Raw genomic sequence first — 18873 nt, forward strand, 5'->3', positions numbered from 1 at the left:
ATGAATAGGCAAGAGGTTAATCCTGTCAACCCGGCTTACTCTGCTGGCTATCCACCCAATCCTGATGGCTCACCAGCATACCCTCCCAGTCCATCTGGTCCACCGGGCTATTCTGCAAATCCACCGGGCTATTCTTCCAATCCACCGGGCTATTCTTCCAATCCACCCGGCTACTCTCCCAATCCTCCTGGCTCCCCTCCCAATCCACCCGGCTACTCTTCCAATCCACCCGGCTACTCTCCCAATCCTCCTGGCTCCTCTCCAAATCCACAGGGCTACCCTTTCATTCCATCTGGCCTACTGGTCCATGCTCCCAATCAGGTTCCCATCTATAGCATCGTACAAACAACATACTGTGGTAGCCAACCTCAACCTGGAGTCATTGTAACGACTCAACCCAACATGATGGTCCTTCCCCAGCCGGCTTACAAGGACTACTTTGCCTGGTCTGTCATGAACCTGATTTTCTGCAACCTCATTCTTGGGATTGTGGCCGTTGTATTCTCATCTAAGGTAGGCACACGGCAAGGGCGCCTTCTTTATAAGGCACAGTACACATTCTATATAAAGTACAATGTATATTTATTCATTTATTGGTAATGGGAATATTAGTTTTTAAAAACTGATTATAGTATATGAATGCAGATAACTTCTTATCTTCTTATCTCTCGGCTTTCCCTCTCCTCATTGGCTCAGAGACAGCAGCAGGAGCCATTGGCTGTCAATTAATCACAGCCAGTAGGGAGGGAATAGGTGACGGGGCTATGGATACACAGAGCTGGCTTGGGAGTGAGCACACGCATGTGCCCCCATAGCAAACAGCTTGCTATGGGGGCACTCGACAAGGGGGGAGGAGCCAGGATTGCCACCAGGGGACCTGAGAAGAGGAGGATTGATTTCCATATTTATTACCCATTTTATAACCACGCTATAGCTGAATGATGGCTACAGTGCAGTTGTCCAGATCTCGGAGGGCATCATATGATTTCCTCTCATAATGCGCCCCCTGTGCTCCCCCTGCACGCCTCCAGCGGCACGCACCCGGCACTGTCTATGATCGCTGTGTCCTACGGCCTTTTTCCACATGATTAACTGTGTCCAATGACACAAAGTAAATACAGTGCCAACAGTCAGTGGTGCTCATCATAACTGCCTATCAGTGCCCAGCAGTGCCGCCCATCAGTGTTGCCTATCAGTTCCTATCAGTGCCCATTGGTGCCGCCTATCAGTGCCCATCAGTGCTGCCTATCCATACCCATCATTGCTGCATATCAGTGCAGCCTCATCAACGCACATCAGTGAAGGAGAAAAATTACCATGAGATGCCCCTGGTACCTTTTTCATAGGCTTTTTTGAGTTTGGGCAAGGACACAGGGGCCCCATGATCCCCTATTGCCCGGGGGCCCCATGAGTTGTCAGTCTGCCCCTGAAAGAAATACATTTTTATTCAAATGTTCTGCTCTTTTTTCATTTATAGTGCAAAAAATCACCCCCCCCCCCGTGGTGAATAACATACCACCAAAAGAAATCTCTATTTTTGTGAAAAAAATGATAAAAATTTAATATGGGTGCAGTGTTGCATGATCGTGCAATTGTCATTCAAAGTGCAACAGCACTGAAAGCTGAAAACTTGCCGGGACAGGAAGGGGGGGGGGGCAGGTTAGTGTCCTGTAGGCAAGGGGTTACATACCTTATTTTGGACCCAATGAAGTCATCACTGGGTCTCTGTGTTTCTCCATGCAGGCAGATCGTGGCTGGTGGGAGGAGCCAGCAGGGTGCTGTACATACAGTTGATATTCATTTTTTTAAGAATTGAATTTCCTCTTTACAGACGCGGGATGCCGTGAGACGCAGAGACTCCACCCTGGCAGCACATTATTCCCGAACAACCTTCAGCTTGAACATGGCAGCCCTTGTCCTGGGCATCGGAGCCCACATCTGCTGGATCGCCCTGTCTATGAAATATCGTCGAAGTTACTACTCCAACTACCAATACTATGGCTAAGGACTAACTTCGTATCGCATACATAAGCCGTCAGGTGTAACCTGCATACTGATTTACACCAGTGATCTCCAAACTGCAACCAGGGGGCCAGATGCGGGCCTTTGCTTGCTTTTGCCAGGCCCTTGGGGCAGTATTTCATCCACTGACACCAACAATGGGCATAATTCCCCCCACTGACACCAACGATGGGGCACTATTCTTCCCATTGACACCAATGATGGGGCACAATTTTTCCCACTGACACCAACGATGGGGCACTATTCTTCCCATTGACACCAACGATGGGGCACTATTCTTCCCATTGACACCAATGATGGGGCACTATTCATTCCACTGATACCAATGATGGGGCACCATTCCTCCCACGGACACCAATGATGGGGCACTATTCCTCCCATTGGCCCCCACAATGGGGAACTATTCCTCCTACTGACACCAAAGATGGGGCACTATTCCTCCCACTGATACCAATGATGGGGCACAATTCTTCCCATTGACACCAACGATGGGGCACAATTCCTCCCATTGGCCCCCACGATGGGGCACTATTCCTTCCACTGATACCAATGATGGGGCACAATTCTTCCCATTGACACCAACAATGGGGCACAAGTCCTCCCATTGGCCACCACGACGGGGCACTGTTCCTTCCACTGACACCAATGATGGGGCACCATTCCTCCCACTGATACCAACGATGTGGCACAATTCCCCCCATTGACACCAATGATGGGGCCCAGTGACCAGTACAATCATGGGCCCCTTGGCAAGGAGCAGAATTGTCACTTTAGGCTGCTTACCAGGTTTGCACAATATATAAAAGAAACAGCAGAGGGGGTGCCAACTAAGTGCAGCATATAGGAAAATACTTTATTAAAAACATTCACAGAATGTATGAAGGTGAAAGCATGTAATCCACCCAGTGTGGGGATCACATGCTTTTACCTTCAGTCTGTGAACTGCCACTTGTGATTTTTTTAATAAAGTCTTTTCCTATTAACTTCACTTAGTTGATGCCCTCTGCGGTTTCTTTTATAAATTGCAGAGATTACTTCATTCTCAGTGGGGAGCTGCAGTGGATTTCTTTGGACTGATGAACCCTCCTGATCCCAGTATTGTGCCCTGAAGACCCCCCTGTACTGTATCCTCCTGATCCCAGTATTGTGCCCTCCTGACCCCCCTGTACTGTGCCCTCCGGATCCCAGTATTGTGCCCTCCTGACCCCCCTGTACTGTATCCTCCTGATCCCAGTATTGTGCCCTCCTGACCCCCCTGTACTGTATCCTCCTGATCCCAGTATTGTGCCCTCCTGATCCCAGTATTGTGCCCTCCTGACCCCCCTGTACTGTGCCCTCCGGATCCCAGTATTGTGCCCTCCTGACCCCCCTGTACTGTGTCCTCCTGATCCCAGTATTGTGCCCTCCTAAACCCCCCTGTACTGTGTCCTCCTGACCCCCCCTGTACTGTGCCTTCCTGATCTCTCTATACTGTGCCCTCCTGATCCCAGTATTGTCCCTACTGACCCACTGTACTGTGCCCTCCTGATCTCACTATTGTGCCCTCCTGATCTCAGTATTGTGCCCTCCTGATCCCCTGTACTGTGCCCTCCTGATCTCACTATTGTGCCCTCCTGACCCCCCTGTACTGTTCCTTCCTAAACCTGGTACTGTGCCCTCTTGACCCCCCTGTACTGTGCCATCCTGATCCCAGTATTGTTCCCTCCTGACTTCCCTTGTACTGTGCAGTCTTGTTCCCAGTATTGTGCCCTCCTGATCCCAGTATTGTGCCCTCCTGATCCCCTGTACTGTGCCCTCCTGATTCCAGTATTGTGCCCTCCTGATCCCCTGTACTGTGCCCTCCTGATCCCCCTGTACTGTGAGCTCCTGACCCCGCCTGTACTGTGCCCTCCTGATCCCAGTATTGTGCCCTCCTGATCCCAGTATTGTGCCCTCCTGACTCCCCCTGTACTGTGCCCTCCTGATCCCATTATTGTGCCCTCCTAACCCCCCTGTACTGTGCCCTTCTGCCTACTGCCTATCCCCCACCGTCAGACCCCCCCACCCCCCCAATATGCCCTTTGTGTTGTCTTTGATTTATGGCATGTTTTCTTGTTGTTTAAAATACATTTTATTGAAAGTACTAATAAATTCATTTTTTATTATTTCAACTATTTATACTTTCATTTTTGAAAGTAAGTGGGTAAGTTGGGGCAGGCTGGTAGGGGCCCCAGTGCATTACTTTGCCGAGGGGCCCATGATGTTTTTAAGACATCCCTGAGTGGTGTTACCCTTTAAATCTGCAGCTTTCATTAAAATAGTACCTGGGGATGCTGAAGGTCCTTGTTCGGGGTGTTATAGGGCGACAACGCTCTGTCCCTGTCTACCAATTGTGCTCCAGAGTTGCCATATTGACTTCCAATGACTACAAGTTGCTGTTTCTACACACATTACACATGCAAATCACCATCAGAAACAATAGACCCCCATGCAAAAATAGACCCCGTCCAGTGACAATAGATCCCCAACCGCTAGCATCAATAGACCTCCATCACACCCCAGCACCCCTTGTCATGACCTACATTCAGTTGTAGAGGTGCCTGAACTGCATCCCCCCATATTTCCGCTGAAAAAAAAGCTTGGGTACAATGTTGCATGACTGCGTGGTTACCAGGTGAAGTAGTTCAGTGCTGAATAGCAGAAAAAAAGGGGGTTAAAACCACCCAAAGCTTAAGTGATTAATGAAGTGTGGGGGAGCGTAGTTCTGTATTCAGTTCTCTACATTCTGCACGGGTCCTGCATGGTGTTAGACCATGAAAAGTTAGTACCTTGTTGCTATGAAACGTAGCTTGCGTGTCAGAAGTACTTTGTGTTGGTTTCTTTGTGTATTTCTTAAAGGAAGAAAAGTGAAAAATGTGATTGTGATCGGCACTCCACAATGCTGTAACTGTAGTCCATAGTAATTAAAGGGGGGGGGGGGCAGAGGATTTGTCTGTCTACATAACACACCCCAGGTCAGAAGAATCTCATTGTTCATTGAAGACCAGAACAATTCGGAAACAGCCCATAGATCTGGAGCAAAGAAGGTCAAGTCCATAGCAGTGGAGAAGACTTTGGTGGAAGGTGGCCAGGCGGGTCGCGGTGTAGAACAAGGTGGAGGCCAAAAACAAATCCAAAGGAGAAAAAGAAAGTAGCAATGCAGGAACACGGTGACGTCAACGTAGAGGAACCCACAGAGCCTTGTCCGACCCCACCACTTTTTCCCCAACCAAACCTTGGCCCTTCTGGAATGGGTGCAGCCCCTCTTCCTGGCCAACCAGGGAACTATCTGAATGCTGCTCCAGGATATCCTCCCAATCCGGCTCTGGGATACCCTCCCAATCCAGCTCCAGGATACCCTCCCAATTCACCTCCAGAATACCCTCCCAATTCGCCTCCAGGATACTCTCCCAATTCACCTCCAGAATACCCTCCCAATTCACCTCCAGAATACCCTCCCAATTCGCCTCCAGGATACCCTCCCAATTCGCCTCCAGGATACCCTCCCAATTCGCCTCCAGGATACCCTCCCAATTCGCCTCCAGGATACCCTCCAAATCTGCCTCCAGGATACCTTTCAAAACCGGGTCCAGGATACCCCCACAATCTGGCTCCAGGATACCCTCCCAATCCAGCCCTGGGATTTATCAATCCACCACCAGGCTTCCCTCATGGTGCCCCACCTGCACCTCCACCACCGGCAATGAGTGCAGTTGTTGTGACAACTAGCAGCACCGTGGTGGCTTTACCGCAGCGAGTCTACAGGACCTACCTGCCATGGTCCATCATCAGTCTGCTCCTTTTTGACCCTCTCTTCGGGCTGGTGGCTGTGATTTACTCTGTCAAGGTAAAACCTAGAGTGTACAGTGCCTTGAAAAAGTATTCATACCCCTTGACATTTTCCACATGTTGTCATGTTACAATGTATTACCCCTCCCCCTGAAATGTCCTCCATGTTGTCATGTTACAATGTATTTTATTGGGATTGGATGTGATAGACCAACACAAAGTAACACATAATTGTGAAGTGCAAGGAAAATGAGAAATGGTTTTCCAAATTTGTGACCAATAAATCTGTGAAAAGTGTGGCGGCCCCCCGAAGTCAATACTTTGTAGGACCCCCTTTGGCTGCAATTCCAGCTGAAAGTCTTTTTGGGGATGTCTCTTTGCACATCTAGAGAGGGACATTTCTGCCCGTTCTTCTTTGCAGAATGGCTCAAGCTGTCAGATTGGATGGAGAGCGTCTGCAAACAGCAATTTTCAGATCTGGCCACAGATTCTCCATTGGATTTGGGTCTGGACTGTGACTGGGCCATTCTAACACAGGAAGATGCTTTGATCTGAACCATTACATTGTAGCTCTGGCTGGATGTTTTGGGTCGTTGTCCTGCTGGAAGGGGAACATCCATCTCAGTCTCAAGTATTTTGCAGACTCTAACAGGTTTTCTTCTAAGATTGCCCTGTATTTGGCTCCATCCATCTTTGCATTAACTCTGACCAGCTTCCCTGTCCCTGCTGAAGAAAAGCCTCCCCACCACATGATGCTGCCACCACCATGTTTCACGGTGGGGATGGTGTGTTCAGGGTGATGTGCGGTGTTAGTTTTCCCAAATCTATACAATACAAATCTACATTTTTGGAATGCATTTACAAATATATATAAAAATATATGTTAAAATGACATTTTCATATTTTAAAATGAATCATTTTTAATAATAATTTAAAATGAATTATTTTTCATGTTTTGCAATATATAAAAAAATGCATTTCGACATGCAGTATATATATATATATTATATATATATATATTGTGGGGTTAGCTCAGGTGGGGGATCTCCTTCCCTGGGACAAAGGTAGACCGCACAGCAGGCTTTCGTCAAAATCTGACTGGTTGTCAGTTTTATTAAAAGGTTTGCAAGAAATATCAAAATAAAACAAAACATCAAAAATAAACCCTTGCCATCCAGGCACTAACTAAACAGAAGATGATTCCTCTCTCAGAGGTGAAGGGCTTCTCCCTGTCACCAAAACAAAATAACAGCAAACCTTTTCTTGCAGGTATAGTCCATACACAGCTCTCTCAGAATACCTCTCTGAGTCCCAGGCCACGAGCAACTCCTTGCTCCAGCTCTGCCCTTTTTGTATCACCTGCTGGTGGTCATCAGTGGAGCCCAAACTCTGGTCCGGAACCACCTCTGCCATTGTGGCCCCGAAAACCCGGAGTGGACTCCACCTTACACCTCACAGTATGATCTCATGCGAGGTGACACATACCGTCCATCCATCAGTTTGCCGTTCATACTGTCACATATCCCCCCCCCTCTGCTCAAGCCCCTGCGGCTGAGCAACTGTCCCAACCAGGCAATGGACCCGGGAAAGGGCATCTACATTACTTTGCAGTTTCCCCGCTCTGTGTTCCACTGTGAATTTGAACACTTGTAGCGCGAGAAACCACCTTGTCACTCGACTGTTTTTCTCCTTATTATCACACATCCATTTGAGCGGGGCATGATCAGTAACCAACTTGAACGGTCTTCCTAACAGGTAATATTTCAGGGCCTCCAAGGCCCATTTGATGGCCAAACATTCCTTCTCCACAATGGCATAATTTCTCTCATGTTTGTTGAGCTTCCTACTTAGGAAGACCACAGGGTGCTCCTCCCCATCTCTGATTTGGGACAGTACCGCACCTAGTCCCACATCAGAGGCATCAGTCTGTACCACAAACTCTGTTGTGAAATCTGGCGTCACAAGCACAGGTTGAGCACAGAGAGCTTGTTTTAGCCTTTGAAATGCGGTCTCCGCCTCGGGATTCCACTTAATCATGACCGACCCCCTACCTTTTGTCAGATCTGTCAGTGGGGCTGCAATGGTGGCAAAATTGGGGATAAACCGCCTGTAGTATCCTGTGATCCCAAGAAATGCCCGGACTTGCTTTTTATTTACAGGTTGGGGCCACTTTTGAATCGCCTCAATTTTATTGATCTGAGGCCTAATGAGACCTCGACCAATGATGTAGCCAAGATATTTTGCCTCCTCTAAGCCTATGGCACACTTTCTGGGGTTGGCGGTAAGACCTGCTTCCCTCAGCGAATCTACTACCGCTTGCAGGCAGGACAAATGAGACTCCCAGTCTGGACTGTGGATGACGACATCGTCCAAATAGGCAGCTGCATATTGGCGATGTGGTCTTAACGTTTTGTCCATCATTCGTTGGAATGATGCCGGAGCACCATGTAGACCAAACGGCATCCGCTTATACTGAAAGGACCCCTCGGGGGTAGAGAATGCCGTCTTTTCTTTTGCAGCTTCCGTTAAAGGAATCTGCCAATAGCCTTTGGTTAAATCTAAGGTGGTTATGTACCGAGCCGTTCCCAACCTGTCAATGAGCTCATCCACCCGAGGCATCGGGTACGCATCAAACTTAGACACACTGTTCAGTTTCCTGAAATCATTACAGAAACGAATTGTTCCATCTGGTTTTGGGACCAACACTATGGGACTCGACCACTCACTGTGAGATTCCTCAATCACTCCCAACTCTAACATGTCCTTTATTTCCTTTGCCACCGCTTCCCGCCTGGCCTCGGGTATTCTATAGGGCTTGACATTTACGCGGACCCCGGGCTGGGTAACTATGTCATGCTGTATGACCGTCGTCAGTCCAGGTAGGTGAGAGAAGAAATCTCCATTTTTCCTCACAAACTCCTTAACATCATTTTGTTGGGCTACTGACAAGGTTTCCGTTATAGGTACCTGAGGGGCCACGGGACTCACGTCCTTTTGGGGGCTTGGTACTGCCAACAAACTTTCCCTGTCTTTCCAAGGTTTTAAGAGATTAACATGATAGATTTGTTCGGGTTTCCTTTTCCCTGGCTGGTAAACTTTATAATTTACTTCCCCCACTTTCTCCCTAATTTCAAAGGGACCTTGCCACTTGGCGAGGAATTTACTTTCCACGGTGGGGACTAGCACCAGTACTCTATCCCCAGGGTTGAAGGCACGAATCCTGGCACCCCGATTATAAACCCTTCTCTGGACCTCCTGGGCTTGCTCCATGTGTTCCCGAACAAGTGGCATGACAGCTGCGATTCTATCCTGCATCTGTGAGATATGCTCAATGACACTTCTATAGGGCGTGGACTCTGTCTCCCAGGTTTCTTTTGCAACATCTAGCAATCCCCTGGGATGTCTACCATACAGTAATTCAAAAGGTGAATATCCTGTAGATGCCTGAGGTACCTCCCGTATAGCAAACATGAGATATGGTAGCAAAAAATCCCAATTTCTCCCATCTTTGTCCACCACCTTTTTTAACATATTCTTAAGGGTCTTGTTAAACCTCTCCACAAGCCCATCGGTTTGGGGGTGGTAGACCGAGGTACGGAGATGGGAGATTTTGAACAGTTTGCATAACTCTTTCATAACTCTAGACATAAATGGCGTGCCCTGATCCGTTAATATCTCCTTTGGAATACCTACACGACTAAACACCCGGACAAGCTCTTTGGCGATATTTTTAGCAGAGGTATTACGCAAGGGGATGGCTTCAGGATACCGGGTGGCATAGTCAAGTATCACCAGTATGTGCTGATGGCCCCGGGCAGACTTTACTACTGGACCCACTAGGTCCATGCCCACTCTTTCAAACGGTACTTCAATTATGGGTAGAGGTACTAGCGGACTACGAAAATGGGGTGAGGGCGCAGAATATTGACATTCCGGGCATGACTCACAATGCGCTTTGACGTCTCCATGTAAGCCTGGCCAAAAGAATCTCTGGGTTATTCTCTCCTTTGTTTTCTCTACACCCAGGTGTCCACCCATTATATGCCCATGGGCTAAATCTAGTACCATCCGGCGAAAGGGTTTGGGGACCACTAACTGTTCTACCACCTCCTCCCCTTGCTTTACCACTTGATACAGCAAGTTATTGTTAAGAGCCATGTAGGGAAAAGACACCGCTACATCATTTTCAACTGGTTCCCCATCAATCATTCTAATGTTTTCACGGGCTCTATTAAGTGTGGAATCTTTCAGTTGTTCCGTACAAAAATCCTCTTTTCTGACCTCTAGGTCAGGCACCACATTCTGTCCACTCTCACTAGAGCCAGCGATCATCTCTTGTTCTATATCCTCAGTGTCTGGGTTTGTATCCAACTCCTCCTGCTCCCCAGCCATTACAGAAAAAGGAAAAAGGTCTACACCTTCCTTGGACACACCCACAGTTTCCCCTTCCACCTTGCCGTCAAAGGGGTCAGGAGTGAGTTCAGGAGTTTCCGGCGTTTCCCCAGCAGGGGGAGCTCGGTCTTCCTGACTCCCCTCCTTATCCCATAACTTCCAGAAATGGGGAAAATCTCTCCCCACTATGGCTTCATGAAGCAGAGAGGGCACCACCCCCACAGAATGGGTCACAGGGCCCCAGGGAGTACCAATCTCCACCAGAGCAGTCTGGTAATTACGTGTATCACCATGAATACAAATAACTCCAATCATGCTAGGGTGTAAGCTGGCAGGGTTTACCAAATCACTTTTAACCAAAGTCACAACACTACCCGAGTCTAGCAGAGCAGTTACTGGCTTTTCATCAATGGCAATCACACACATTTGCTTTTCCATGCGTTTCTGACATGCTGCAGTACATACCACCTGTGCAAAAAGAGACATGCGTTTTCCTAAATAAGCATTTTCACATTGCATAGGTTCATCATTTAAAGGACAGTTTGCAGCAATATGACCTAACGCATGACAGCGATAACATATTATATGTTCAGTGCTTAGACCTCTAAATGGCTTTGGGGACCTTCCTGACCTATTTGGCCAGTCTCTAGGTCCTAAGCCTACAGTCTCATTATCTGACACAATAGTCTTATCATTTTTTTCTGAGCCTTTGGCCCATGGAACAGTCTTACCGGATCTTCCGGATAGTTTTCCACCCCTAGTGACATTGGGGTACGGCCCAGGTGAATGAAAAAAGTCCTCAGCGGCTGCATATCTCTCCACCAGGTCCACCAGCTCGTTTGCAGATTTAGGGTCTCCACGGCCGACCCACTTCCTCAAAGTGGCAGGGAGTGCACGCAAATATTGGTCCATGACCACACGCTCCACAATCTGAGGGCCTGACAATACCTCTGGCTGGAGCCATTTTTTGGAGAGATGTATCAAATCGAACATCTGAGATCTGGGTGGTTTGTCAGCCCTGTAATGCCACTGATGCACCCGCTGAGCCCGGACTGCAATGGTGACGCCCAGGCGTGCAAGGACCTCAGCCTTCAGTTTCTCATAGTCCTGGGCATCCCCTGGTTCCAGGTCATAATAGGCTTTTTGGGATTCACCTGTCAAAAATGGCGCAAGCAGTCCTGCCCATTGCTCCTTTTTCCATCCTTCCCGAACAGCAACCCTTTCAAACGTTGTGAGGTAGGCCTCCACATCATCCGCAGGTGTCATCTTCTGCAAAACATAACTGACCCGCGCCATTTTCTGCTCCCCTGGCAGCGGATCTGCAGATTCCTTCTTTAATTCCAATAGGTGTTGGGCCACCTGCTTAAGGAGCTCTCGGTCTGCTTGTTGGGCTTCATGTTGTGCCTGTTGGGCTTCATGTTGTGCCTGTTGGGCTTCATGTTGTGCCTTTTGGGCCTCATGTTGTGCCTGTTGGGCCTCCGCAAACTGGCGATTTGTCTCCCGTTGTACTGCATTGGCCTGCAGTAAGGCTCTTATTATTTCCTCCATCTTCCCACTTGCTGAGGAAGTTGCCCGCCAAATCCACCATATGTGGGGTTAGCTCAGGTGGGGGATCTCCTTCCCTGGGACAAAGGTAGACCGCACAGCAGGCTTTCGTCAAAATCTGACTGGTTGTCAGTTTTATTAAAAGGTTTGCAAGAAATATCAAAATAAAACAAAACATCAAAAATAAACCCTTGCCATCCAGGCACTAACTAAACAGAAGATGATTCCTCTCTCAGAGGTGAAGGGCTTCTCCCTGTCACCAAAACAAAATAACAGCAAACCTTTTCTTGTAGGTATAGTCCATCCACAGCTCTCTCAGAATACCTCTCTGAGTCCCAGGCCACGAGCAACTCCTTGCTCCAGCTCTGCCCTTTTTGTATCACCTGCTGGTGGTCATCAGTGGAGCCCAAACTCTGGTCCGGAACCACCTCTGCCATTGTGGCCCCGAAAACCCGGAGTGGACTCCACCTTACACCTCACAGTATGATCTCATGCGAGGTGACACATACCGTTCATCCATCAGTTTGCCGTTCATACTGTCACAATATATACATATATATATATACATACACTGCATTGCAAAAATGTAGATTTGTATTTTTAAAGACATACAGTATATTTGAAATGTATTTTTAAAAATATTTTTTCATATATTTTGTAATAAAAATGCATTTCAACATACATTTTATATATATATATATATATATATATATATATATATATATACACACATATATATATATATATATAATTTTTTTTTTCAAATATATTGAATATGCCCAAAAGTGTAGTATTTCAGATATATGGCAATATATTTGGGGAGAATATTTTTCAAATATATTTCAAATATATTTTTCTTCCATAGGGAACCAGTATTAGATCTACTTGTGCAGGTTAGCTTTTTGTATTTTATTCCCCTTACTTAGCTTGACTTATTTTGTCCGAAGATCTGAAAGCCAAAAGATGAGAGGTCTCCCGTGGTCCTAGCATACAGTTGCCCATGCTTTCTCCCAGCTCCTGATTGTGCTAACCCAAAATTCTCACCAGGCAACAGTTTAACCTCCTCGGCGGTCTGATTCTTTCTGATTTTTGGTGCTGAAAGCGGTACCATTTTTTTGCATGGAAATATGTATTTTTTTTATTGTAGGCTGTAATTCTTAGGAATAACTCACTGAAATCTGTCTGAACAAGAGTCTAGTAAACATCCCGGGTAGGATAAAATTTGAAACCCGAAATCATAAATTATAATTTAATAAATAATCATAAAAAATAATAATATAATAATAATAAATTACATTCAATAATATAATCAAACCAAAAACACTGAAATTTGAAATACAGAGGCAAATTCGCACATCGCTGAGCAAAGTCGCAGAATCGTTTTCAGTGTCTGATGACGAATTTCCCCCACGAATCATTATCACTCAATTCTGCAAGTGGTTCTGATTTACTATCGCTGTTCTCTAGCCGGTCTAAAACCGCTTTTGACCTAAAGGGACGCTTTTTGGACGCCATGGACGTTTCTCAGTTTCCAGGCAGAAAGAACATTCAAAATGCAGGCAGGGCGCCGGACAAAGCACTCGGGACAAAATATATGTGAAATGCATTGAAACAGCAATGACAGCAAAAATGAAATTTTTTAAAAATTTCAAAGTTCCGGCGCCCGTAAGTCCCGATGTCACAGGGACCGGAACACAGAAGCCAGATGCCGGCATCGGCCGGAGGAGATGGCTGGGGACGCTGCAGGGGACACATCGCGGGAGCGAAGCTCAAGGTAAGTGCTGCAGGGACTCCCAGAGCAACGCCGCATGGTAAGCCCGAGTGTAGCTCGGGGGGGTTACCGCTTTTGGTACAGAAATTTTACCCCGAGCTACACTCGGGAATACCGCTAAGGGGGTTAAAAGCCTCTACAGGTTATCAGTTTACAGGGAACCACTTGGGGACCCCCCCTCCCGCAATGTACTGCCGACAGGCGGCCTGCACAAGCAAATCGACATATGCCGCTGCTTGTTTCTGGGTTTATATGCGCACCCCCCTCGCCAAAACCTCCTGTGATTGTACGCAGTGGGAGTCTTTCAGAAGATCCTGGCCAATGTTTCATGGCTGGGACCTGCTGATCGGCTTGACAAAAAACACAGGACTCTGTACAGAGGGAACAATCTTTCTGTCTCTTATCCCAGCTTTGCAGGGATAAGAAATGAAATTAGTGTCGGATCGTTAGGTGAAAATAGATGAAAGCCTAAAAAAAATGAAAAAAAAAAAAAATGAATGCAGTTATCACATCTAAGATTTGGCAAGCTGCAAAATAATAAATAAATGTTTGCGTTTTGCATTTAATAACACTTTGATTACGCCTTTCGAATTGATTTCAATGTATTTTGCCAAAAAGGAGTCATTTCACTGAAATCTTCAGATTTTGAGAGAGATGAAAACTCTCAATTCTCACTCATCCAGAGTTGTAGCATAGTGTGTATTGTATTTATAATATATTTATAATATATATTGTAGCATATTGTCTTTTGTATTTATAATTTACAGTTGCCAGAAAAAGTATGTGAACCCCTTGGGATTCCGTGGAATTTTGCATGAATTGGGCATAAAATGTGCTCTGAACGTCATCTAAGTCACAACAATAGAAGAACACAGTCTGCTGAACATAATACTACACAAACATTAGATGTTGCCATGGTTTAATTGCACATAACATGTAAACATTCACAGTGCAGGGAGGAAAAAGTATGTGAGGCCCTAGCTTAATGACCTCTCCCAGAGCTAATTGGAGCCAGGAGTGAGCCAACCTTGACTCCAATCAGTGTGATGATATTGGATGTGTTGCTGACAGCTGTCCTGCCCTTAAAAACCACACACCTGTTTTGGGTTTACTGGTTTCAAGAAGCACTGTCTGATGTGAACCATGCCTCGCAGAAAAGAGCTCTCAGAAGACCTACCATCAAGAATTGTTGACGTGCATGAAGCTGGAAAGGGTTACAAAAGTATCTCCAAAAGCCTTGATGTTCACGTGTCCACGGTAAGACAGACTGTCTACAAATGGAGAAAGTTTAGCACTGTTGCTACTCTCCCTAGGCGTGGTCGTCCTGTAAAAATGACTGCAAGACCACAGCGCAGAATGCTGCATGAGGTAAAGAAGAATCCCAGAGTGTCACCTAAAGACCTACAGAAATCTCTGGCACATGCTAACATTTTTTTTGACACATCTACAATAAGGAAAACATTAAACAAGAATGGAGTACATGGGAGGACACCACGGAGGAAGCCATTGCTGTCCAAAAAGAAGATTGCAGCATGTTTGAAGTTTGCAAAAGAGCACCTGGATGTTCCACAGCACTACTGGCAGAATATACTGTGGACAGATGACACCAAGATTGAGTTGTTTGGGAAGAACACACAACACTATGTGTGGAGAAAAAAAGGCACAGCTCACCAACATCAAAACCTCATCCCCACTGTGAAACATGGCGGAGGGAGCATCATGGTTTGGGGCTGCTTTGCTGCCTCAGGGCCTGGATGGGTTGTTATCATTGATGGGAAAATGAATTCCAGAGTTTATCAAGACATTTTGCAGGAAAACGTACGACCATCTGTCCGCCAACTGAAGCTCCGCAGAGGATGGGTGATGCAACAGGACAATGACCCAAAGCATACAAGTAATTCAACAAAAAAATGGCTGCAACAGCACAGAATACGCCTTCTGGAGTGGCCCAGTCAGAGTCCTGACCTCAACCCGATTGAAATGCTGTGGCATGACCTTAAGAGAGCGATTCACACCAGACATCCCAAGAATATTGCTACACTGAAACAGTTTTGTGAAGAGGAGTGGTCCAAAATGACTCCAGATCGTTGTGCAGGTCTGATCTGCAACTACAGGAAACGTTTGGTTGAGGTTATTGCTGCCAAAGGAGGGTCAACCAGTTATTAAGTCCAAAGGTTCACATACTTTTTCCTCCCTGCACTGTGAATGTTTACATGTTATGTGCAATTAAACCATGGCAACGTCTAATGTTTGTGTAGTATTATGTTCAGCAGACTGTGTTCTTCTATTGTTGTGACTTAGATGACGTTCAGAGCACATTTTATGCCCAATTCATGCAAAACTCCACGTAATCCCAAGGGGTTCACATACTTTTTCTTGCAACTGTATATTATTGTAGATGTGTCAACAAAAATGTTAGCATGTGCCAGAGATTTCTGTAGGTCTTTAGCTGACACTCTGGGATTCTTCTTTACCTCATGCAGCATTCTGCGCTGTGCTCTTGCAGTCATTTTTACAGGACGACCACGCCTAGGGAGAGTAGCAACAGTGCTAAACTTTCTCCATTTGTAGACAGTCTGTCTTACCGTGGACACATGAACATCAAGGCTTTTGGAGATACTTTTGTAACCCTTTCCAGCTTCTTGCAAGTCAACAATTCTTGATCGTAGGTCTTCTGAGAGCTCTTTTCTGCGAGGCATGGTTCACATCAGATAGTGCTTCTTGAAACCAGTAAACCCAAAACAGGTGTCAGCAACACATCCAATATCATCACACTGATTGGAGTCAAGGTTGGCTCACTCCTGGCTCCAATTAGCTCTGGGAGAAGTCATTAAGCTAGGGCCTCACATACTTTTTCCTCCCTGCACTGTGAATGTTTACATGTTATGTGCAATTAAACCATGGCAACATCTAATGTTTGTGTAGTATTATGTTCAGCAGACTGTGTTCTTCTATTGTTGTGATTTAGATGACGTTCAGAGCACATTTTATGCCCAATTCATGCAAAACTCCACGTAATCCCAAGGGGTTCACATGCTTTTTCTTGCAACTGTATATTGTAACATAGTGTCAGTTGCATGTATAATAATTGTAACATTGTATCTTCACTCTTTCTTCCAGGCTCGGGAATGTATAAAAATGGGAGATTACAGATTAGCTGCTTTATATTCAGCAAGAGCCTTTGGCTGGAACCTGGCCGCCTGTCTGTCGGGATTAGGTGGGCATATCGCATGGATAGCGTACCTGATATACAGATCCACATCCAAATCATCGTTCACATCCGTGTTTAATCCTTTCATTGGCATCAGCACTTGCAATAATCCATTTTACTGTAAATAAATGTAATCCAGTGGAAATGTCTGTACATACAGATCGCATTACAAAGGTAATATTGGCAGCGATTTATTATGTGAAGGTTGTCACCGCATTTAGTAAATCGGCCCGACGATCGTCTATGTAATGAGTGTACGATACAGAATAAAGCTGTTGATGAATTGCCGCCTATTACAGCCCCTGCTATGTGTGAATCTTCTGCTTGTTTAAAATTTGAGACCTTTTATTAAAATGATCTTCTGCAAACTATTTGATGAGAATGTGTGTTTATTTCTCAGCACCAGAGGAGCTTACACTCTAATGTCTCCCAGGGCCATTTTATTGCCTGCGCACTGTCCAGGGGCCCCAAGTGTATGGGGGCCCCATGATAATCTTGCATTACATCATATTTGCCAACTGTCCCGGATTTTGCTGGGACAGTCGCGCTGTTTTACTAAGCTGTCCCGGGATGGCCCAGGCAGCATCCCAGAACTGGTACTGTATTTGCATTCTCTGCATCAGACAAGCTCACACTCTAATGTTTCCCAGGGCCGTCTTAATGCATGGGCACCCCTGGGCACTGTCCAGGGGCCCCAAGTGCATGGGGGCCCCATGATAACCTTGCATTACATCATACTTGCCAGCTGTCCCGGATTTGCTGGGATGATCACGCTTTTTTACTAAGCTGTCCCGGGATGGATCAGGCAGCATCCTGGAACCGGTACTGTATTTGCATTCTCTGCACCAGAGGAGCTTACACTCTAATGTCTCCCAGGGCCATCTTAATGCATGGGCACTGTCCAGGGGCCCCAAGTGCATGGGGACCCCATGATAACCTTGCATTACATCATACTTTCCAACTGTCCCGGATTTGCTGGGACGATCACACTTTTTTACTAAGCTGTCCCGGGATGGCCCAGGCAGCATCCCGGAACCTGTACTGTATTTACATTCCCTGCACCAGAGGAGCTTACACTCCCAGGGCCATCTTAATTTGTGGGCACCCCTGGGCACTGTCCAGGGGCCCCAAGTGCATGGGGACCCCATGATAACCTTGCATTACATCATACTTTCCAACTGTCCCGGATTTGCTGGGACGATCACGCTTTTTACTAAGCTGTCCCGGGATGGACCAGGCAGCACCCTGGAACCGGTACTGTGTTTGCATTCTCTGCACCAGAGGAGCTTACACTCTAATGTCTCCCAGGGCCATCTTAATGCATGGGCACTGTCCAGGGGCCCCAAGTGTATGGGGGCCCCTTGATAATCTTGCATTACATCATATTTGCCAACTGTCCCGGATTTTGCTGGGACGATCACACTTTTTTACTAAGCTGTCCCGGGATGGCCCAGGCATCATCCCGGAACCTGTACTGTATTTACATTCTCTGCATCAGAGAAGCTTACAATCTAATGTTTCCCAGTGCCGTCTTAATGCATGGGCACCCCTGGGCACTGTCCAGGGGCCCCAAGTGCATGGGGGCCCCATGATAACCTTGCATTACATCATACTTGCCAGCTGTCCCGGATTTGCTGGGACGATCACGCTTTTTTACTAAGCTGTCCCGGGATGGACCAGGCAGCACCCTGGAACCGGTACTGTATTTGCATTCTCTGCACCAGAGGAGCTTACACTCTAATGTCTCCCAGGGCCATCTTAATGCATGGGCACTGTCCAGGGGCCCCAAGTGCATGGGGACCCCATGATAAGCTTGCATTACATCTTACTTTCCAACTGTCCCGGATTTGCTGGGACGATCACGCTTTTTTACTAAGCTGTCCCGTGATGGCCCAGGCATCATCCTAGAACCGGGATTGTTTTTGCATTCTCTGCACCAGAGGAGCTTACACTCTAATTTCTCCCAATGCCGTCTTAATGCATAGGCACCTCTGGGAACTTCCAAGTGAAGGTGATCAGTGCAGCGCGGGGGAGGGGGAGGCAGTTACAGGAACTGATCCCATATGTGCCTCTCTCTGCAGCAGCTGAAAGCCAGCAGGAGAGGAGGAGAACCTGTCTTTCAGCT

General features: G+C 46.7%; 1 protein-coding gene and 1 long non-coding RNA gene across 2 annotated transcripts; both read left to right on the forward strand.

Annotated features, from left to right (window-relative positions):
- LOC149434308 (uncharacterized) lies at positions 1–2005 on the forward strand. Its single transcript, XM_089663839.1, has 2 exons — positions 1–513; positions 1832–2005. The coding sequence occupies exons 1-2, from the start codon at positions 1–3 to the stop codon at positions 2003–2005; spliced, it is 687 nt and encodes a 228-aa protein (XP_089519965.1).
- A 3428-nt stretch (positions 2006–5433) lies between these two features.
- LOC149434309 (uncharacterized) lies at positions 5434–17119 on the forward strand. Its single transcript, XR_016308770.1, has 2 exons — positions 5434–5887; positions 16658–17119. It is a non-coding gene; the product is annotated as an uncharacterized LOC149434309 (long non-coding RNA).
- Positions 17120–18873: the final 1754 nt, after the last annotated feature.

This window comes from Staurois parvus, unplaced genomic scaffold, assembly GCF_062004578.1.
Source record: "Staurois parvus isolate SC_StPar_1 unplaced genomic scaffold, SC_StPar_1.0 ptg001782l, whole genome shotgun sequence".
Classification (NCBI taxonomy): domain Eukaryota; kingdom Metazoa; phylum Chordata; class Amphibia; order Anura; family Ranidae; genus Staurois; species Staurois parvus.